At 46.2% G+C, this 24,422-nt stretch overlaps 1 protein-coding gene and 1 pseudogene across 1 annotated transcript; both read left to right on the forward strand.

Moving 5' to 3' along the window:
• The first annotated feature begins 10,057 nt into the window (after nt 1-10,057).
• Nucleotides 10,058-14,530, forward strand: LOC147966305 (uncharacterized). The gene is made up of 4 exons (XM_087530783.1): nt 10,058-11,138; nt 12,315-12,509; nt 13,296-13,772; nt 14,442-14,530. Exons 1-4 carry the CDS (start codon nt 10,058-10,060, stop codon nt 14,528-14,530), a joined length of 1,842 nt encoding a protein of 613 aa, XP_087386909.1.
• On the forward strand, nt 10,532-10,673 carry LOC125517759 (small nucleolar RNA Z247; annotated as a pseudogene).
• Nucleotides 14,531-24,422: the final 9,892 nt, after the last annotated feature.

Raw genomic sequence — 24,422 nt, forward strand, 5'->3', positions numbered from 1 at the left:
GGTGCAATGATCTGGAACGGTGATGAGAAACCATACGAAGCGGCGGCGGCTAGGGTAGACGTCTGCCTGACTATATAGTGCGGGCCGGGTAGGTCGTGGGAGTAAACCCCACGTCCGAGTCGTCACGATCCAAAAGAATCGGAAACGGTTCAGTAATTAACGCATCCGTTAATTATTAATTAATGACTCATTAATTTTTCCCGTGCAGCAAAAATATAGACAACGTGCATAGCTCTGTCCTTGGCTCGGCTCAATCCCGCAAACCGCGGCGCGGCGCGTCGTGACGAGGCGTGGTGTGGCGAGGCGAGCGAGGAGGAGGAGCGCGCGTGTAGGTCTCCTCTTCTCATGCTCATACAAGTGGTAGAAGAGCTCACCTTATAAAGAGGTGCAACTCTCTCTCAACTTATGAGGTGGGACTAAACTTTAGCCTCACTCACTCCACTCACATGTGTGCATGAATGGGCCAAGAGAATTTCAGAATTTTAGTTGGGCTTTGGGCCAAAGGCCTACTAGCAAAATTCCAACAGAACACTCGCAGCTAGGCCTTGGGGAAGTAGCTCATGTTCAGTGTACCACATTGATGTTTAGCGCTAATGTCTGCCAAGCCCTTGTTGATCAAATCAGGCACATTTTTCCTGTTTCCCTTATAGACCATACATCTACTCACTTAGGGCACCCTCTTGTTCTTCCTACCAAGGACATTTTTCCTGTCGGCTTACAACTTCATCTATGACAAGTTCAAGAATAAGCTCCATTCCTACAAAGCTGTCAAGCTATCTCATGCGGCTAGGCTTGAGCTTATTAATTATGTCTTTGCCTCCATTCTTGTTTATTACATGCCCAATATCCTTTTCACTAAGAAATTCCTGTCACTGCCATCATCAGGAATTTTTGGTGAATTGGAGTGAGAGAGGAAGCTGGTGCTCATGCTTTATGTCTCCGGGCTTGGAAGGACATTTGCACCCCTAAGAAGGAGGGTGGACTTGGTATAAAAAAATATGTTGGCCACGAACCAAGTCCTTCTCCTTGCGGCTGCTTGGAGACTTGCGGAGAATCCTGATAGTCACATTTACCAAGTGCTCAAAGCCAAATATTTTCCTGACTCTTCCATTTGGAGAGCTTCTCCTAATACCCCCAAATCGGCTTTCTGGACATCCATTCTCAAAGTTATGCCTCTGCTCAAAGATCATTCTTTCTACCAAATTACTCAAGGCAATATTTCCATTTGGAGTTCTCCATGGTGCACTGCCCGGGAAAACATGTATGATCACCTTATTATTCAACATAGTAATTTTGTCTACCATGCCAAAGTTTTTGACATGTGGTTTCCTGAACAAAAGGCCTGGAATGTGCATCTCATCTCTACCTTTTTTCAAGAGCCTACTTCTAGTGCTATTATTGCTACTCCTATTGTCACTGATAGCTGCAGGGACATCCTTTGTTGGGACCTCACTCCTTCAGGAAAATGCATCTCAAAAAGCACTTATAAGCTCTGTTTGCAGCAGATTCACGCGGTGCAAAACAACCAGCCAAAGCAGGTACCTCCAAACATTACTAATTTATTGCAGCAGGTTTGGAAGCAGAAGCACATGGCGCCTCGTGTTCAAACATTTGCTTGGAGGCTTCTTCGACATGCCCTCCCTACTAGAGCAAGGGCTGGTAAGTACTCGGCCCATATTAGCACTGTTGAGTAAATAGGCAATTTCTCGATTAAATTAATCCACGAGTAAATTACTAGCATGGCATAAACACAAATAAGCACATACTGATATTCAGTCAAGCAAGCACATACTACGCTAATTGCAGAAAGATCTACATATAACGTTAGCATGGCTAAAACAGAAAACAGTAGGAGCGGGATAAACGAGTTATACCCTCTAGTAGGCCATGCAGAGGCCGCGGCTTTGGTGGCAGCAGCAGCATCCTCGGCGGCCTTCTTGTCGGCTTCAGCTTTCTCGGCGGCGGCACAGTCGGCGTCGGTGGACATGGTGATGATGAAGGCGACGCAGACGTAGAGGAAGTAGACGATCGGAAGCGAGCAGTCGCGTAATCGCTGCCCAAAAACCTATTCGCCCCTCACCCCGTACAGGAATCAGAAGGGCGTGGTTTCGGAGACCTGCTCTCCCGTCGACCGTGTACGCGGCGGACGGGATGGAGTCACCGGTGGCAGCAGCAGCAAAGGAACGACGGTGGGCGTGCGCGTGAGCAGATGTGATCTGTTCGTGGCGGCTAGGGTTAGGAGACACCGCACACTTATAGGCGCAACCGCGTGTGGAGAGACGTGGGCTCGACCCACGTTCGAGTCCGCGACAGCCCACGATCCGACGTCTCAGATCATGGCCCAGCTGTCAGAGAACTCTCCGTTAGTGACTGGCAAAAATAAGCGCGTAGGTGTGAGCTCGGCTCGGCTCAATCTCGCAACCCGCGGCGCGTCGTGACGAGGCGTGGCGGGCGGCAGAGGAGGAGTGCGTGAGGGCCTCTTCTCTTCTCAAGCTCCAATAGCACGTAGAAGAGAAACCCTTATAAGGAGGTCCAACTCCTCTTCCACTTCCGGGGTGGGACTAAACTTCCCACTACACCTAGTGCCATATAACCCACATGGGCCCTTAGAGATTTTTCAAAAATTTCTATATGGGCGTAGAGCCCATCTCAAATTTCAGCAATCCCCCACCAGATCTCGAGGGCCCATTGTGTCCTCTGTTCCAATTACTGTTTCGATATACCAGTGTTTCAGTGAAGACCTGTTAAGGTTGAACTTCACCTAGAGCAAGTAGCTTAACTCCTTCACAACTGAACAATGGACTATGCCTTGAATTGTCAGTTTGGCGTAAAGAAGCTTGACCACATGTCTTACTAGTACTGGGCTGCCAAAGGCTGACCCCTCGGGTGGAGCATATAAGTCACACTCCTGGCCTATTCATGAGCTTACTAAAGATCACCCCAATCTCATAGACTGTGACCAGCAGTCGGGCTCATATAGGTGTGTTCCTCCAAAGATCGCTCTGTAGGATAGCATCTTGATTTTATAAGCTTCGGAACACATTAAGACAGTAGTCATCCTACCATACAGTATCGAGAGTATTGCATCTCCAACGAAGTGGGTTAGTATAGTTACTCTCCTCAGTTCACCACTGGCTTGTTTTCCCAGGTCCTACTTCACGGGATCTCCGATCACATAGGTTGGGTTACCACCATGGCAACTCATGTGGGTCTCATACCCATCTCCCTCGATGCATTATCTATCACAACACGTGATAGTCCTTTCATAAAGGGATCTGCCAGATTCTTAGCCGTATGGACATAGTCCAACGCTATCACTCCGGAGTTTCTTAATTTTTTGACAGCTTTTAATCTCATTCTTATGTGTTTGGTGGACTTCATGTTGTCCTTTGAACTCTTCACCTTGGTGATGACAGTCTGATTGTCACAGTTTATAAGGATAGCCGGAACCGGTTTATCAACCAATGGCAAGTCCATCAAAAGATCTCAAAGCCATCTCGCTTCAACACCAGATGTGTCGAATGCCGTTAATTCTGCTTCCATTGTCGATCTCGTTAAGATCGTTTGCTTGCAAGACTTCCAGGAAACAGCGCCACCTCCAAGAGTAAACATATACCCAGTTGTGGACTTCATCTCATCAGCATCAGAGATCCAATTCGCATCACTATACCCTTCAAGTACCGATGGGTATCCGGTATAGTGAAGTCCATAGTTCATAGTACCTTTCAGATAGCGCATAACTCTCTCAACAGCATGCCAATGTACATCACCCGGTTTGGAAACAAACCGGCTCAGTTTGCTCACAGCAAATGCGATGTCAGGCCTCGTTGCGCTCGCTAGGTACATCAGTGAACCAATAATTTGAGAGTATCTCAATTGATCTTTAGCCATGCCTTTGGACTTTCGAATCAACACGCTAGGATCATATGGTGTTTCAGATGGTGTGCAGTCCGAATATCCAAAATGACTCAACACCTTCTCAACATAGTGGGATTGCAGAAGTGTGATCCCACCCTCATTATCTCTCAGTAGCTTGATGTTCAAGATAACATCAGCCACACCTAGGTCTTTCATCTCAAAGTTCTGAGACAGAAACGACTTTACCTCCTCAATGACTTTGAGGTTGGTTCCGAATATCAGTATGTCATCAACATACAAGCACAGTATAACTCCTTCGCCCCCAACATGGCGATAGTATACACATTTGTCAGCCTCATTAACAACGAAACCAACAGATGTCAGAGTTGTATTAAACTTATCATGCCATTGCTTAGGTGCTTGTTTCAGGCCATATAAAGATTTTATCAACCTACACACCTTTCTTTCCTGACCATCTATCACAAAGCCATCAGGCTGTTGCATGTAGATTTCCTCCTTTAGCTCTCCATTTAGAAAAGCCGTCTTAACATCCATCTGATGGACGAGAAGACCGTGCAAGGCCGCCAACGAGAGTAATACTCGAATGGTGGTCAGTCTAGCCACAGGTGAATAAGTATCGAAGAAGTCTTCCTCTTCTTGCTGGTCATAGCCCTTGGCCACAAGCCTTGCGTTGTACTTTTCAATCGTACCATCGGGCCTAAGCTTCTTTTTGAACACCCACTTACATCCCAGTGGTTTGCAACCATAGGGACGATCAGTGATCTCCCATGTCCCGTTAGCCATGATGGAATCCATCTTGCTACGGACCGCATCCTTCCAGTAGTCAGCTTCTGGAGAGGCATACGCTTCTGAAATAGAAGTGGGAGTATCATCCACGAGGTACACGAAGAAATCATCACCAAAGGTCTCTGCAGTCCTTTGTCTCTTGCCCCTACCAAGGGTTTCCTCATCATCCTCTTCAGGATTTTCATCATGTGTTTGTTCATAATATTCCATAGGGATGGCAGGTTCAGGAGTCTCCTCAGATTCCTATCTAGAAGTGCTTTGCATATCTCTCATAGGAAAAATATCCTCGAAGAATGTAGCATCCTTAGACTCCATACCGACCTTCTGGTCAGGTACCTCAGATTTCACTACTAGAAATCTATAGCCAACGCTGTTCTTAGCGTAGCCCAAATTAACGCAGTCCATAGTCTTTGGTCCAAGCTTACGCTTTTTGGGGATCGGCACATTGACTTTCGCCAAACAGCCCCAAGTCCGCAAGTACGAGAGTGTTGTCCTTCTCTTTGCCCATTTCTCATAGGGAGTGATCTCATTATCCTTTGTCGGAACTTTATTCAGGACATGACATGCCGTCAATATAGCCTCCCCCCACCATGCCTTGGATAAACCCGATGTATCTAACATGGCGTTAACCAAATCAGTTAGAGTATGGTTTTTTTGCTCGGCAACCCCGTTTGACTGGGGTGAATAGGGAGGCGTCCTCTCATGAATAATGCCGTGTTCCGCACAGAAGGAATGAAACTCACTCGAGAAGTACTCTCCACCACGATCTGACCGGACTCGTTTAATTTTCTTTTCAAGTTGATTCTCAACTTCTGCCTTATAGATTTTAAAGTAGTGTAGAGCCTCATCTTTAGTATTTAACAGATAAACATAGCAATATCTAGTGGAATCATCTATCAATGTCATGAAGTATTTCTTTCCACCTTTAGTCAACACACCATTCATCTCACAAAGATCAGAATGTATGAGTTCTAATGGTGCCAAGTGTCTCTCCTCCGCGGCCTTGTGAGGCTTGCGAGGTTGCTTAGCTTGCACACATGAAAGGCACTTAGAACCTTTGGCTAAAGTGAAACTCGGGATTAAATCCAACTTGGCTAGCCGCGTCATAACACCGAAACTAATGTGACAAAGACGTGAATGCCAAACTTCAGATTCATTAACATTTGAATGAATATGGTTCACGACTTTATTACAAAAATCTGCGAGGGAAAGGCGGAACATCCCTCCGCTCTCATAACCTTTTTCAACAAAGAGTCCATATTTCGTAACGACTAATTTATTAGACTCAAAAAACAACTTAAACCCTTCTCTACATAGAAGGGAGCCACTAACGAGGTTCTTCTTCATGGCGGGGACATGCTGCACGTTCTTCAGCTGCACGATCCTTCCCGAAGTAAACTTCAGATCGACCGTGCCAACACCATGAACAGAAGCACTCGCGCCATTCCCCATCAATACGGACCCGTGACCTGTGACCTGGTAAGAAGTGAACAATGAAATGTCAGCACACACATGAACACCTGCACCTGTGTCCACCCACCAATCGGTAGGTTGAAACACTGAGAAAACAGTAAATAAATTACCGTACCCAGATGCACCATTCTCATTGTTGCCCACAATCATGTTGACAGACTTGGAGTCCTGTCCTGGCTTCTTGTACTTGTTTGGGCACTTGTTGGCCCAATGTTCAACCGAACCACAAGTAAAGCAGCCCTCATCCTTCTTGTTCTTCTTGAAGGTCTTCTTACCCTTCTTCTTAAAGTCGGTATTGTGTTGGACACCGTTCTTTCCCTTCGGCTTGTGGGAGTTGAAGTTCTTCTGGTTCACCATGTTGGCGACAGAAGTCCCTTCGGCCCCTTTTCCATGCGAGTCATTTGCCCTTGAATTCTGCTCAACACTCAGATGGCCAATGACATCCTCCACGGAGAATTCACGCCTCTGATGTTTCAGAGTGGTGGCAAAGTTCCTCCAGGAATTAGGGAGCTTAGCGACAGAAGTCCCTTCGGCCCCTTTTCCGTGCGAGTCCTTTGCCCTTGAATTCTGCTCAACACTCAGATGGCCAATGACATCCTCCACGGAGAATTCACTCCTCTGATGTTTCACAGTGGTGGCAAAGTTCCTCCAGGAATTAGGGAGCTTAGCGATTATGCAGCCCGCGACAAACTTGCCCGGTAAGTCGCACTTAAGAAGTTCAAACTCCTTAACAATGCATATTATCTCATGAGCCTGCTCCAATACAGGACGGTTTTCAACCATCTTGTAATCGTGGAGCTGCTCTATAATATACATCTCGCTCCCTGCATCGGCGGCCCCGAATTTAGATTCGAGCGCCTCCCACAAATCCTTGGCGACATGCACATGTAAATATGCATCGACCAGTTTATCTCCGATCACGCTAAGAACTGCTCCGAGAAACACAACGGTAGCCTCCTTGAACGCCTTCTCCTGTTCAGGAGCAATCGTTCCCGTGGAGACACCGGTGACCCAGAACACGTTCATAGCCGTGAGCCATAACGTGGTCTTAGTCTGCCAACGCTTAAAGTATGTATCGGTAAACTTACTCGGTTTCAGTGCAGCGGCAAAGCCACTTGCCAAGAAATTCCTACACATAATAGGTTTTTGGATTGTTGAGTAAATAGGCAATTTCTTGATTAAATTAATCCATGAGTAAATTACTAGCATGGCATAAACACAAATAAGCACATACTGATATTCAGTCAAGCAAGCACATACTACGCTAATTGTAGAAAGATCTACGTATAACGGTAGCATGGCTAAAACAGAAAACAGTAGGAGCGGGATAAACGAGTTATACCCTCCAGTAGGCCATGCAGAGGCCGCGGCTTTGGTGGCAGCAGCGGCATCCTCGACGGCCTTCTTGTCGGCTTCAGCTTTCTCGGCGACGACACGGTCGGCGTCGGTGGACATGGTGATGATGAAGGCGACGCAGACGTAGAGGAAGTAGACGATCGGAAGCGAGCAGTCGCGTAATCGCTGCCCAAAAACCTATTCGCCCCTCACCCCGTACAGGAACCAGAAGGGCGTGGTTTCGGAGATCTGCTCTCCCGTCGACCGTGTACGCGGCGGACGGGATGGAGTCACCGGCGGCAGCAGCAGCAAAGGAACGACGGTGGGCATGCGCGTGAGCAGATGTGATCTGTTCGTGGCGGCTAGGGTTAGGAGACACCGCACACTTATAGGCGCAGCCGCGTGTGGAGAGACGTGGGCTCGACCCATGTCCGAGTCCGCGACAGCCCACGATCCGACGTAAAAAATAAGCGCGTAGGTGTGAGCTCGGCTCGGCTCAAACCCGCGGCGCGGCGTGACGAGGCGAGGTGTGGCGTGGCGAGGCGGGCGGCGGAGGAGGAGTGTACGAGGGCCTCTTCTCTTCTCAAGCCCCAATAGCACGTAGAAGAGAAACCCTTATAAAGAGGTCCAACTCCTCTTCCACTTCCGGGGTGGGACTAAACTTCCCACTATACCTAGTGCCATATAACCCACATGGGTCCTTAGAGATTTTTCAGAAATTTTTATATGGGCCTAGAGCCCATCTCAAATTTCAGCAAGCACTACATGTACCAGATGCAATTTGGAGGAGGATGAAATCCACCCTTTCTTTCTCTGTTCCTTTGCTCGAGCAGCTTGGTTTGCAAGGCCTTGGCATATTCGATCCGATATATTGGTTGCTCAATACTCTACGATACCTGACATTATTTTTGCTCTCTGCAATTTGCATCATCCGAATGCTTCTATCCCTAATATCTTCACTTTCTTATGGTGTTTGTGGAAAGCTAGGAATGAAGTTCTGTTTTGCAGGAAAGACTCTCTTCCTCACCACGTGCATCTTGCTTCTAATGCTATATCTTCAGCACATGCTATACTGGACCCCAACTCATCTCCATCTTCTTCCCAACAAGTTGCAGCACCATCAAGCTCTCAAACCCAATGTGCAGAACAAATTTTGCAGGGATCCACAATCAAATCTGATTTACTCATTGCAGGAACTAAAGTCTATTCTGATGCTGATTGGCGCAAGAAAAATATCCCTGGCAGGGGATTGGAGGGTGCCACTGGGATTGGTGTTTTTGTCCATATTACTGATCAAGGAATTGATAGGAAAATCATGATGCAGGCGTCTGCGGATGATGCTCTTTCTCCTCTATGTGCAGAAGCTTTGGCGATTAGGCTAGCAGCTGCAGTGACGGCCTCTCTTCACCTTAATCAGGTTTTCCTCACCGACAATCTTTCCTTGGCAAAGATGGCGGCGTCCAGAAATATAAATGATGTCTTGATCACGTGGAGATGTCGCAGCCCTCTCAGCAGGTTTATCCAGAACACATCCTCCCTAAATGTTGCTGTTTATCACATCCCCAGGAACATCAATGGGGTAGCTCATGATTGTGCTTATCAGGTTCTCAACTCAAGAGTAGAATCTGTCTTCAGTTGTACTCATTCCTCTCAAGGCAATGGTTCTTGCCCTCTTTTACTTCCTCTTCAAAATCTTCAGGTGGAAGGGTATGTAATTCACGCTGTACTTTGCTTCTGAGATGAATGGAAATTTGGCGCTTGTTGGCGCCTACTTGTGTTCAAAAAAAAAGTGTACCACGTTGACAAATCTCAGTATTACGCATATTGTGATTGCTAGTCCTTGGTAGATCGACACACACCTTGAATTTCGAACAACTAGTATAAATCAAAGGTTGCCAGGTAATGGCGTTGTTTCTGAGTTGATATATTGGACATCTACTTCCTGTACAACAACTTCGCAATCCGAGGCAACCACAATATTTTGCAAGTCAAGATGTCGTGCCAAGGACCAGTGGCGAGCTACAACAAATTAGTTGGGCGGGCCAAAAAATTGATCCTAAACCATATAATCTAGTAAGCATTAGTCAGTGAAATTTCAGATTGCTGCAGTCAGTGAAATTAGTGATGTGTATCGCGATGATGTTTTGAAGTAAAATTCGGAGAAAGAAAGAAATTTTCTTGTGCACTGGCCGGCTGATTCTGCTGTCTTCATGTCTTGTGCTGGCTGCCTGGGTCGCTCGTCGGTGGCAGCCGACTGGGAAATGGCCGCGCTGCCGCCGTATGGAAACCTCTCTGTTAGAATATATTGTAACATGTATATACAGTGTGATTGTAAACCGTATATACGCCCGGTAGGTTAGCGTATTGCGTGTGCATTGTAATCAGGTAGTTGTGGTTGTTGTGATTTATCCTCATCTCTTTAGCCTTTTTTTAGGATCAATCCAACACAACCGAACTGCCAAGATCTTGTAAATCTCTCTGTCTATATACCATGCAACGCGTCCCTGCCAGAGGCATACGCTTCATCCAATCTTTCTTTCATGGTATTCAGAGCCAACTTCCTCTCCAACATCCAACTCTAGTCATGGCTAGCTCCAGCTCCGCCGCCGCCGCTTTTGCCCTCATTCCCATCGCTGATAAGCTGCACCGGGGTAACTACCTGGTCTGGCGCGCCCAAGCCCTAGCCACCATCCGCGGAGCGCAGCTAATTGATCATCTCAATCCTGATCACCAGTTCCCGGAGCCCAAGCTTGCCGACAAAGATGGTAAGCCGACAGATGTGCCGAACCCGGCATATCTCGTCACCCTGGCGCAAGACTCGCAGGTGCTGAGTTTCATCTTCAACTCAATCTCGCCACCTGTGATGATCCAAGTCGCCCACTGCACCAAGGCCGCCGCGGCATGGACCGCCATCAGGGAGATGTTTCTTTCCCAGACGCAGGCCAACATCGTCAACACGCGGATCGCCCTCTCCACCACCAAAAAGGGCACCACTACCATCGCCGACTACATCGGGCGCATGAAAGCGCTGGGCGACGAGATGGCTTCAGCAGGCAAGCCGCTCGACGATGATGACATGGTCTCCTACATCCTTGCAGGGCTGGACTACGACTACATCTCGTTTGTCTCGTCCATCTGCGCCGCGAGGACTGAGCCAATCAAGATAGCTGAACTTTACTCTCAGTTGATCGGCTTTGAAAAGAGTCTTGCTATGTTCGAAGGTGGAAACCACTCCTCCCAGTCCTCGGCAAATGCCATCTCTCGTGGCCGTGGTGGTGGCCGTGGTGGAGGTGGCCGTGGCAATGGCGGCCGCGGCAATGGAGGAGGTGGCCGTGGCAACAGAGGCCGTGGCAATGGAGGCGGTGGTCGCGGCAATGGAGGCCGCGGCAACGGCAACGGCAACGGAGTAGATGATCTTCCTGAGATCGTCTGCCAAATCTGCAAGAAGCCGAACCACACCGCCCTTGAGTGTTACCGTCGCTTCGTCATCTCCTACACCAAGAATGAGAAGAGCGCCGGATCTGCCACAACCTCGTCCTATGGAGTGGATACCAACTGGTATCTGGACACCGGCGCCACCGACCACATCACCAGCGAGCTCGACAAGTTGACCGTCCACAACAAGTATCACGGCAACGATCAAGTCCACACTGCCAACGGAGAAGGTATGGAAATTAATCATATTGGTCACACTACTGTTCGTACCCCTACTCGTGATCTTCATCTAAAGAATATCTTGCATGTACCCGATGCCGCCAAAAATCTTATCTCTGCTCATCGCTTATCCACTGACAATCATACTTTCCTTGAAGTTCACCCAAATTTCTTTCTCGTCAAGGAACAGGGAACGAGGAAAACCCTTCTGCGCGGCAGATGTAGACAAGGCCTCTACCACGTATCATTGGCTCCTCTTAGTTCAAGCAAGCAAGCGTTTGGTGCAAATAAACTACCTGTTGAAAGGTGGCACAGTCGGCTAGGACATCCGTCATCTACCATAGTGCGTCATGTTCTTAGTCAGAATGATATTCCTTTTTCTAGTAATGAGTTAAATAAAGAAGGTGTTTGTGATGCATGCCAAATGGGCAAAAGTCACCAACTTCCTTATCCTAGTTCAAACAGTGTGTCTAAAGCTCCTTTAGAGCAAATCTTCTCCGATGTATGGGGGCCTGCCCGTGATTCTATCAATAGGAAAAACTATTATGTGTCTTTCATCAATGATTACAGCAAATTTACGTGGATATATCTACTCAAGCACCGATCTGAAGTGTTTAAAGTCTTTCATGAATTTCAAACTCTTGTTGAAAGGTTGTTCAATAAAAAAATAATCACTATGCAAACAGACTGGGGTGGCGAGTATGAGCGCTTAAATTCCTTCTTTCGTCAATTAGGAATCACTCACCATGTCTCCTGTCCCCATGCTCATCAGCAAAACGGGTCAGCAGAAAGAAAACATCGGCATATTGTTGATGTAGGGCTCTGTCTCTTAGCCCATGCCTCCATGCCCTTGAAATTTTGGGATGAGGCTTTTCTCTCTGCCACATACTTGATAAATCGCACCCCTAGCAAAGTGATTAATTTTGAAACTCCTTTGACACGATTGTTTCATGAACAACCCAATTATCACTCTCTTCGAGTTTTTGGGTGTGCATGCTGGCCGAATCTTCGCCCTTATAATTCCAAAAAATTGGAGTTTTGTTCCAAACAGTGCGTCTTCCTTGGCTACAACAATCTTCACAAGGGTTTTAAATGCCTAGATGTTGCTGCCGGACGAGTCTATATATCCCGTGATGTTATTTTTGATGAAACGCTTTTTCCATTTGCATCCTTAAATCCCAATGCAGGCGCCCCTCTCCGGTCGGAAGTCCTTTTGCTCCCTGAATCTGCACCTCTTGATCATGGGGACGAACCTGTAGTTGATCAACAGACTAATTTTCACACTAATCCTGTTGCTAACAATGGAGAAAATCTAGTTTTTGTGCATGATTTTATGCAGCCAGAACAAGACGAAAACACTGCAGAACACGAGGAGGATTCAGGTGCTGTGGGCAGCGATCCCGAGACGGCAGGGCCAGCGGGCGCAGGTGGCGCAGGCGGCCCAGGGGGCGAATCTGCCTCGGCCGCACAGACGCCGCCCAGGGAACGACGCGTGGAACACGGGGGGTCGCCCGCTGCGTCTCCCGACACCGCGCCATCAAACGGGCCAGCCGGCTCCCCTCCCGCAGGCCGCCAAGTGGGCCAACCGAGCGAGGGAGACACGGACTCCCGCGCGGATCTGCCCCGACAGGATGCGAGATCCTCTGTCGCTGGCGACAGATCTGCTACGGGATCGCGTGCTGATGTTCGAGCGCGTGCGGACCCTCCTCCCTCTAGCGGATCTTCTGTGCCACATGTACTTGCAGTCTCTAATGTGCCGACTCGACGAACACGATCACAACACGGTATTTCAAAACCTCAAGTTGGTACAGATGGCACAGTTAGGTATGACAAGCTCAAACCTCGCTTTGGTGGTCTGATAACTACTGGTGAACCTCATAGTTTGCAAGATGCCTTGAATGATACAAATTGGAAGAGGGCTATGAATGATGAGTATGATGCTCTTATTAAAAATAAGACATGGCACTTAGTTCCACCAGCAAAAAATAAAAATGTTATTGATTTTAGGTGGGTCTATAGGATTAAAAGAAAGGCAGATGGTCAAATTGACAGATACAAGGCAAGGCTAGTAGCAAAGGGTTTCAAACAAAGATATGGTATAGACTATGAGGATACATTCAGTCCTGTTGTTAAAGCAGCTACTATCAGACTTGTTCTTTCTGTTGCAGTATCCAGTAACTGGAGTCTCAGGCAATTGGATGTTCAGAATGCGTTTCTTCATGGCGTTCTAGAGGAAGAAGTTTATATGAGACAACCACCTGGCTATGAGATAAAAGGCAAGGAAAATCATCTCTGCAAACTTGACAAAGCTCTATATGGTTTGAAACAGGCACCTCGAGCATGGTACTCCAGGTTGTGTGACAAACTTCAAGCACTTGGTTTTAAACCATCAAGGGGAGATACTTCTCTGTTCTTCTTCAGAAGAGGAAAAATTATTATGTTTATGTTGGTCTATGTTGATGATATAATTGTTGCTAGCTCATCACAAGATGCAACTGTAGCTTTGTTGGCAGATTTGAGAAGAGACTTTGCCTTGAAAGATCTAGGAGATCTACATTATTTCTTGGGAATTGAAGTCAATAAAGTGAAAGATGGCATTCTTGTGACCCAAGAAAAATATGTCATGGATATTTTGAAACGTGCAGGTATGATGAATTGCAAGATTTCAAACATGCCTCTCTCGACATCCGAAAAACTGTCAAAGGAAGGGAGAGAACCTTTAGGGGCCGAAGAGTCAACAAGGTATAGAAGTATGGTAGGTGCCTTGCAATATTTGACATTAACAAGACCTGATATTTGTTTCCCAGTGAACAAAGTTTGTCAGTATTTGCACTCTCCTACCTCCCAACACATGACAGCAGTTAAAAGGATTTTGAGATATCTTAAAGGTACTATGAGTACATGTCTGAAATTCACCAAGTCAGCTTGCAGTATTGTTAGTGCTTTTTCAAATGCTGATTGGGCAGTATGTCCTGATGACAGAAGATCAACAGGAGGTTTCTGTGTGTTTTTGGGTCCCAACTTGATTTCTTGAAGTGCACGTAAGCAGGCTACTGTTTCAAGATCAAGTACTGAGGCAGAATACAAATCCTTAGCTAATGCAACTGCTGAGATTATTTGGGTCCAAACTCTTCTGCGTGAACTTGGAGTTGCTCATTCACCAGTTGCTCGTCTTTGGTGTGACAATATTGGTGCCACATATCTGTCAGCAAATCCAGTGTTCCATGCAAGAACTAAACATATAGAAGTTGACTATCATTTTGTTCAAGAGAGAGTAGCTAGCAAGCTATTGGATATTCGTTTTATACCCACAGGTGATCAAGTTGCTGATGGGTTTACCAAAGCCTTGTCATGGCGAAAACTGGAAGATTTTAAGAGCAATCTTAACTTGGTGAAGTTGTGATTGAGGGGGCGTGTTAGAATATATTGTAACATGTATATACGGTGTGATTATAAACCGTATATACGCCCGGTAGGTTAGCGTGTTGCGTGTGGATTGTAATCAGGTAGTTGTGGTTGTTGTGATTTATCCTCATCTCTTTAGCCTTTTCTTGAGGATCAATCCAACACAACCGAACTGCCAAGATCTTGTAAATCTCTCTGTCTATATAACATACAACGCGTCCCTGCCAGAGGCATACGCTTCATCCAATCTTTCACTCTCCACCACCTCTGCTCAGCGCTCAGTCGGGGCTATATAGCTCAGAGCTGGTTTGATCTGGTACCGGGATTAGGCTGTTAGAGCATCTCCAGCCGTTGGCCCCCCAGGCGGCGACTTTACGCGTCCCCTGGGGGCCAGTCGGCGCTAAAATCGGCGCGGGGGCGAGCGGGTTCCCAGCCGCTCGCCTCAGGGTCGTCCCCAGACGCGTTTTTTTTAATTTAAAAATTTTGAATTCGGCAAAGTTCGGTAAAATTCGGCAAACTTGATATTCATATTAAACATGTTCGGTGTTTTACATAAATTATCTAAAAAAAAGTAATCTAAGGGGCGAAGAAGCCAATCAGCTCGGCGAAGTCGCCGCCGTCGCCGCCGTCGTCGGCGGCGGCCTTCTCCTTCTTCACGGCGCGGCCGCCACTGCTGGACCCCTGCCCAGTGGCTCCATGGCGGACAGGCGGTGCCGGCGCGTCGTCATCGTCATCGCTGTCGTCGAGGACGACGATGACTCCCTCGTCCCGGCCATAGCAGCGAGCTTCGAACCGCGCGAGGGCGGCGCACTGGCGCTCCCTCTCCGTCTGCAGCCAGCCGTCGCGCGTCCATTTGAGGGCCGCTTCATCGTCGAGCGCCTCCTCCTTGACGCCGTTGGGGAGCCCGGGCTCCGTCTTCACGACGGGGAGCCCTGGCTCCGTCTTTGGCTTGACGAGTCGGGGAGGAGCCGAGGACGAGGCGCGGCCGCCGCCTTCATTGATGACGATGCCGGCCGAGCGGGGTCTCCATTGCGGGCTCGGCCTTGACGCCGAACACCGCCGGAGAGAGGAGAGGTTCGTCGGCGGCAGAGAGAGACAGAAAGCACGACGTTTGTGGCCAACGGCGCGCGAGGGGGGGGGGGGGCTTTTTATAGCCGCCGGAAAGGCGTGTGTACGCGGGGCGGGGAGTCAGGCGGCGCCGCGCCGCCCGTGAAGAGCCACCCCGTGAGGAATCAATGGAAGGCTGACCGGCGGCAGCCTTGGCATTGATTCCTCTCGGGAAACCGAGGCGTTCGCAGGACGACGAGGCGAGAATCGCTGACTCAACGGGCCCACGGCTCTTTTGCGCCAAAACCATTTCGTCCGGCGCTCCCGAGCGCCCCCCAGCGCGCCGGGTTCGGCCTGGATCCGCCGGCGCTGAATTCGCCCCGAGCCAATGAAAATTGGGCTTCTGGGGGCGCGACTGTGCCGATTTTTTGTGCGCCGGCACGAAAAAATCGTCTGGGAGGGCCTGTTGGGGGCTCGGCTCGAGATGCTCTTACATGTACAAAATTATTATTTTTCTCCAACGGGCCACGGCCTGGTTTTGCCCTCACGAAGCTCCGCCAGTGCAAGGACAATGCTTCATGGCTGAAGCTCTAAGAAATTTTCCATCAGCAGCAAAGGTTGCGGAACATTACAGAGGATCTACAACGCGCAGAAAAATCGGTCCCTATCGACAACCTATTCCCGTAGTACCGAGGGTGTGGGTAATTATGCCCAGAGCTCAAGCGAGCTCCGGATGAACAGAAAACTTTAAGAAAAAAAAATAAAAATTCTAATTTTTTAATTTGTGGCAAACTTTGACAAATACTTTTTGTGCTTGAAAATTTCACCATGAAATGACAAATGTGGAAGTCATGTAAAACAACCCCAAAATACTTCAAAATGTAGCCTTTTTTAGCTTGGAATTTTTTTGCCACGACTTCCACGAGTATCATCTTATGACAAATTCTTGCAAGCACACAAAACATTGGTCAAAGTTCGCTACAAAAAAAAGTTTTTCTTTTAACCTTTTACTGTTCATCAGGAACATTTGAGCTAGGGAGCAAATACTCCGCATCCTAATTATGTAATTATGCCTTTTTTCTTCTTTCTCGATGGTACTTCCGTTCAAGTGTTTCAAATTTTCGGGCCTCTGCAGTTGCTACAAACAGATTAGTCGAAGATGTTCACGGGCTACTACCATAGCGAAGTATTTAACAAAAAATTACCACAATTTGACCAACCCTCCCTCACAATTGTCACCTTACAACTTTTATTCGAAACATACCTATTTCACTCTAAATTTTTGGCTAAAAACTACCACTTCTTGTTATGTACCGTTTGGACCAAAATTAGACCTGATTATGACATCACCAGCCCATCGATCAGGTCCATGTGGTACCACAAGGTCAACTCCTTTTGGTTGACCATTAAGCTGAGCGCTATGACATGCGGGACCCACATGTTTGTCTCAATAAAAAATCCACTAGTCCAAGGGCACTGCCGTGCCTTCCTCCGGTCGCCCCCCTCCTTTCCAAGGTGTTCAGCGCCAACAACGTGTTGTTGAAAATATGCCCTAAAGGCAATAATAAATGTATTATTTATTTCCAAATTTATAATTAGATGTTTATATTCTATGCTATAACTGCTACGATTCTTGAATATGTGGCTGAGAGGAAAACCCATAAGCATGTGTAAAGTTATAAACGGTAAAACTCGATTCCTAGTCTCACCTATAGGACTAGCTCAAATGTTGCATGATGGTTACGTTTTCCTGATTATAGGCGTAAGTTAAGTGTAAGGATGTCTGGCAACTTTGTGAGTATGATGTTAGAAGAATGATCATATTAAATTGACCCAACTTGTTTGTTATACTTTGAGAAGCTATCGTCACAAGTCCATAACACATAGAGTTAATGTATGCCTAGTTCCTTAGACCATGAGAGTACCAAGTCACTTCATACTGGACGGTGCACTCTGGGGTTGCTCCAACGCCATCTGTAACATGATGATCACAACAACAACTTATAAGTTCATCGAAAAGTTTAACAAGGCGCAAGATAACTCAAGAGTGAGTTTGCTCATCCGACGATGGAGAGATATTATTAGGGTCCTCTCGGCGTGACGACATCCATCATCGTATGAACAGACGTAGGTGACTAGCTCACAAGGATGCTGGAACATGGCAATGAGAAAGAAGAACAAAACCAGTAACGAGGAGACAGGTACAGTGAACATGAGAATGACTTAGAGGATACCAATATATGTCACCTCGGGTTTTGTAAAGTATCGTGAATCAAAAGGAATAGCATATGATAACCAAAGATTCAATCGAATCATTCATGTGGATATAGGGGTCAACATGGATGTCCACGGTTCTGTTGTTGATCATTGAATGAAAGGAAGTTTTGTTTGTGTCTATATTCGACCAAACCTACAGGGTCACATACTCAACGGAATTATTATCTGTTGAGTTCTAGTGGAGTGAAGAATATGAGAAAATATTACAAAATAATTTCTAGAATAAAATAAATAGTTTCGAGAGAAACCAAAAATGTTTTGGGGTTAGCGGAAGTGTTTCGGGGAATATCAGGTAATATCGGGAAATGACCTAATATATATAGGCAAAAAATATTTTCGATGAACTAATATAAATAATAGAGGGCTCTAATATTGATTAAGAGTCCCCTAGGTTTATTTAGGGCTATGGGCTAAAGAAAATAGCTAAAGACCTTTTAGTGGAGAACTAATGGGCATAAGAGGCCCAAAAAGGGGTGGCACCCTCCTAGCTTGTTGGAAAAGCTAGGGCGGAATCCTGCTTGGAGGTCTCCTCCTCCCTTTGTAACATCTCAATAGTTAAGCTACAGTGATACCATGCTAATGATGCCATGTCACCATGCTTACTAAGCTTAATTGCCCCTTGATTGAAACTCAACTCAAATTCAGATTCAAATTGCAAGTCAAATTATTATTCCTTCAAAAAGTAAACAAAATGTTGATGGTGTTGCAAATATTCACTATGTATTTTTCATGAATAAACCAACACCATTTTTATTATTAAAATGCCCTTAACCTCATTAAAACTGAACCAACAACATTAAATTGAGCCATTTCAATTTAAAAAAATATTTAAACATTTCAAAATAAATTGAAACATTTGTGCTAACTAAAAATGTTGCCTACTAATTATGTACTAAATATTAAGTTCAACTAAATTCATTTGGTATTAAATAAAATTGCAAAACAAAGAAGAAATTAGAAAACAGAAAAATAGAAAAGAAAAGGAGAAACCCCATTGTTGGACTGGGCCGCAAGTGCACAGTGCAGGCCAACCCAACTCCCTCTTCTTCGTCTTCCTCCTGTTCACCCAAGCGCGATGGACAACCACAGCGCGTCCATGGCTCGGATCAGTCGCGCGGTGACCATCCGACGCCTCCCCACACGGATAAGAACGCCGACGAACCCCCTGGTGAAACCCTAGCGCTTTCCCCTTCCCCCTCGCTCGATTTCGAGCTCGCCCGAGACGCCATGGCCGCGCCACCATCGCTAGCGTAGCCATAGTTGCCCCCTCGCCGCCGCTCCATGTCTGCCAGCACCACCACCATCAGCTGTGTCGTCCATGGCCACCAGCTTGTGTTGGGTGTCCTTGCACGCCGGATTGCGCATCTTCTTCAACCTTTGGCCACCAGCACATTTCCGTTGATCCCGTCGCCGTCTGCTACTCCGAGCCCACGCAGAGCCTTCCTTGAGCTCCCTCAGTGAGTACCGCCCCTTCCCCCCTCTTTCCCCGCTCAAATCCGAGCCCTAGCCGGCATTTCCATCGCACCCAAGAGCTCGCGGCCGCCACTCATGTCGCCACCACAGCCATAGCTAGCTAAGTTTGTGTCCGAGCCTAACAGCGATCTCCTAGGCTTCCCAGGAGGCCATCGAGCCTTTCACCTCGTTGTGCCATGCACCGCAGCGTCGCTCGCGCCAAGTCCATGCTCCGACCGCCACCAAAGTCGACCATGCCGACCACTCTGGCCATCCCGCGACCTCCCACTCGTCCCATCGGATGCGCGCGAGCGTCAACTGTCCGTAGCACCCAACGACGCCCTATAGAGATTTTCCGGCGAAGTCGAGTCCCCTCCGCCACGTATTTGGTCGTCGGGGCATCGCTGCCAGTGCCACCGCCCTGTGTCAATAACATGTGGACCCAGGCCGTCAGGCCAGTTAATTTAGGCCTAATGGCCCACTGCCATGTGGGGCCCTCCGACTAATCAGCTTAATTAAAGTTAACTAAAATTATTTAAGTTAATTAAAAAACCCATGTGTCACTGACAGCCCGACCCCACCTGCTAATTAGGATAATTACATTAAACTAAAAACACTATTAATAAACCTTGTCACTGACCAGTGGGTCCGACTAGCCAGTTTGACTTGGGAGTCAACTGTACCCCCACTATCAGCCTCACACAGCCACTGACAGGATACATTTCTGGATGTATCTAGCATTTTATTCGTTTAATATTTCAAATTAAAATAAATACAAAAATTCCAAAATTCAATTAAAATTTAAATAATAACAAAAAATAATATATAACTTAGATGAAAATAATTTATATATGAAGTTGACCAGAAAAATGTGAAGAATCTGAATGTCATCCAGTTGTATAAAGAAAACCTCTAACATAATGAATTGACAATTTGCACCTGGATCAGTATACCGAATAATACCTGGAGCTAGGAAAATATTACCAGATATTTCCCCTCTTCTTTAAATATTTTTAGTGATGCATTAGAGCATATCATGAACACCTGCTGGAAGTTGAACTTTTTAGCTGTGTGCGCGTGGCAACCTGCCAAAGCATAGAATTTTTTCATGTAAAAAAAGCATAGAAATATTTTGCTCCTTCTTTTTTTTGTCTCTTTCATTCAATTAAATATTAGTCATAGCATATTTCATCAGCTATATGTTTTGGCCGAAGAAACTTTTCATCTATTCATAATCAATTAATGGTAATACAAAGAACACCAAAGGTACTCCCTCTGTTCCGAAATATAAATCTTTTTAGATATTTCAATATGGATTACATACGGAACAAAATGAGTGAATCTACACTCTAAAATAGATCTATATACATCTGTATGTAGTTTGTATTGAAATCTCTAAAAAACTTATATTTAGGAACGGAGGGAGTAGTAAAAATTACAATAAAGTGAATGAACCACCTAGCAACGACTCCGAGCACTGGAGCGCACCGATGTCATCGCCCCTCCCTCGCCGGAGTCACACAAACCTTGTTGTAGTAGACGGTCGGAAATTTTTCCACAAGACCATCGCGACAGAACAACAACCATCCCGATGAAGGGAGATGAATATTAGAAGGATCAAACCTGTAAACACCCATTCAAAAAAGGACGAAAACCAAATCCAAATAGACCTACTGAAGACAAGCACCAACCAAATTTGACGAGATCCTACAAAGACACCCCTCCACACGCCCTTCGGTGACGGTAGATGCACCATCCAGATGGGGATCGAACGTGTGAGGCATTATTCCTACTGAGAGACATGTCCGCCGCCACACAATCACAACCAAAGACGTTGAACCTAGAAAAAAAACAAGAGTGGGGTCCCTCCCACTAACAGGGAAGGGGGGCATGGTGCTCCACACCTCCATGGCCCAAAGGCCAAGAGAGACGAGGCAGACCGTGGCGGCAATAATGGGAGGAGGAAAGCATGTGTTTCTTTCTTGTGGCTGAGGAAAAAACAAATATTTTATTGGTTATATGATGTATAAAATTGAAGAACATCAATGCTCACATGCATTCACCAGGAACTGGACCCGCGATATTACCATCGTAAAATACAACCGGTTGATTAATGAAATGTCTTCATAAAGTAGCAATCATGCTAATTTTATAAGAGAAATTATAATGTCACATGTATATGCTTGTATTAACATTATTTTTATCATATAAGTATCATGGAGCACAAGCATCGGGGATCCCGTTAGGGAAACTAAGGTGTCTTGGAGCACAAGTAGTGAACTCCTCCAACCGACCTGATCAAGGTCAAATAGGATCCTTATAACCCTGGGCCTCATCGTCCTTTATAAGGTGAGACCAAGGGATAACATAGGGATCGACTCGATAGTCAACAACTTGGTAGCCATAAACACCTAATCTTTGTAACCCCTCAACCGAGGCATTTTTCACCATCAATCTAATCGAATGCAGGAGTAGGTTACCTTGACCATGAGGACCTGAACCTGCGTAAACTCCATGTGTGCGATCTCATCTGATGCTTCTGGCTACACTATCTACCCTATCAAGGGTACTAACGGTTTTTTGTACCATCAGATGACTAGCCATGTGTTTGAGTGTTTACATAGCATAAGCATCATTCAAAATGAGACATAAAGCAGGTCAACGACCACATAAACAAAAGGATAAAAGGAAGACAACACTTTTTTTTGTGGATGGTTTTTCGTTTTTTAGTCGTAAGTATGTCATATTATTAAGAAGGATACACCATGGATCGTGTGTGGGAAACGGTAAACAAAATATAAGTCAAAACCATCCACTACTCATGTGACAGAGAAGCACTCAAAAAGCTCTTGCATGTTTGCTATTGGTGAGCCTCTGATGTTTGACGACCCAATAGCATGCTAGCGCTGAACATGGATGCGTGAGTGGTCGCTCTCTGCTGGCCTTACGCGGCAAATAGGGTGCGGTGGATCCCATTCCCCGTGTCGGTCGGTGAACATCGATCAAACGCGTACCCCTCGTGCGCCTCGTCCCTTGTATGGGCCGACCCATTCCGGGTTTCTCCCAACAGTTATGGGAAGGTTCTAGAACTTTCCCCAAATCAGTTTTTCTTTTTTCCTTTTATTTTATGTTTAGGGGGTTTTCTTATTCATTTTCCAAAATTTGCCAACTTTTTAAAAATTCATTTAAAAATTAAAATCACAAAAGAACTGAATTCACAAACTTCCTTAAAAACCGCCACCGATTATGAATTTCGTGATTTTTTTAAAAGTTGTGACCATTTTTAGAATTCAAGAAACATTTTAAAAATAATTTAACAATTTACTCAAACCCGCAAACATTTTTTAAACGAGAGAACAATTTTTGAAATTCATGAATATTCTCGATTTTTTGAAGAGTCCCTGGAATTGACAATTTAGTTTTTGAAATTAATGAACCTTTTTTATACTTGCGACATTTTTTTGAAATTAGTGTACACATTTCGAACTGACAAACATTTGTTGAACTTAATAAACACTTTTTTGTAAGTCGTGATATTTTTCAAATGCACGAACATTTTTTAATTGAACACATTTTATTAAATTTGTAAACATATTTTGAAATCCATGAATTTTTTTGGATTGGTGAGTTTTTTTATTTACGAACATTTTTTAAAAATCCATGACCATTTTTTGAATTCACAGACATATTTTTCAATATTTTTTCTAATCATAAACAAATTTTAATTTGCGACTGTATTGTTTTCAAAAAAGGAAAAGGAAAGGCTCGAATTTTCAAACATTCAAATTTGTGAGAATTTTTAAAAACTCAGAAGTTTTTGAAAGCATGATTTTTAAAAGCAAATAAAAAAACACAGTGAAAGAAAGGGACACCCGTGAGTGCAATTGGCCGGCCCAAAGTGTGCGGATCGGTGGGCATTTGCTGGTTTGTCGTGAAATCACTAATTAAGGAGTACTCGTTGCAAAGAACACTCCACTTTCCCAGGTCGCGACAAGTGGCGCACATGCAACGCGCCACTTGTCGCAACCTGGGAGTTTTCCCTTTTTTCATAGACCCGTTTATTCAAAATATTTTATCTCTTAAACCGTGCGTCCAAATCTTGAACCGTTTTCACCATTGAATTTCTCGTGTCGAGATCTTCAAAACTAGATCCCATAGAGATAGATCAAGACGCTTAATAGGACTTTCACAAAGCACATACCTTGACAAAGTTTTCAAAAAGTTCAAAATGTGTCGGGGAAACGACACCTATGGGATCACAAGAATCCCTACTACGGTTGGCGGGGCGTGGGGTTGAGCGAAGAGCGAGTTTAACAGGAAGCACGCGATTCGTTTACCAAGGTTCGGGCCGGGAGGATGCGTAAAACCCTAGTCCTGCTTTGGTGGATGTATCGAGTGTTCTTGTGTTCCTGAGCTAGCTACGGGGTGTAACGTGCTCAGAAAAGCCGAATCCCTCTCCTGGTCGACTCGGGCCTCCTTTTATAAGAAAAGGGATTGCCACAGTGGCACATAGGAGGTGGAAAGGTAACAGTGCTGCGAGCTTATTGCCCGTATTATGGGACAAGATGCATTTAATGCATCGCTTAGGTGTCCCCTTGCTTTATCAGGGACGGGAACGGAGCCTGTCCCGTCCGTTGCCGCCTCGTCTGGCTTCGACACGCGCCCAGGCCAGCGATGCGGGTGGCGCCATGTAGGCAGGCAGGCAGCTGAGGTGGCGTGGTGGTGGAGCCTTCATGAAGATTTGCATGCCACCACGCAGGTGCTTGCTGAGTTGGTGTAGAGGCCGCCCGTCGCCACGCACGTGCCTGCCCAACTGATTGAGCTAGCAGCTGCTTGGGGACGGTTGGTAGAGTCTTGGTCGATGCAGGCCCGGCTGTGGTCCCGCTGATGTCTTCGGCAAGGGCCTTGCCGGAGGCCCGGCAAGGGTCTTGCCGTGGCGTTGCAGTCGTCCCCGGCAAGGCGCTTGCCAGGGGTCTCATGGATCTCCTCGGCTAGAATCCCGCCAAGGGTCGCCGTCTTCTGGTTCTCATCTGATCTTGTGTGTTCATGATCTTGACGAAGATCTGCATACCACCAAGGAGGTGCCTCCCGAGCCCTTGCCTTAACGTGGTTGA

The sequence above is a fragment of the Triticum urartu genome, chromosome 6A (assembly GCF_056163025.1).
Source record: "Triticum urartu cultivar PI428250 chromosome 6A, HENAU_Tu73, whole genome shotgun sequence".
Taxonomy (NCBI): Eukaryota; Viridiplantae; Streptophyta; class Magnoliopsida; order Poales; family Poaceae; genus Triticum; species Triticum urartu.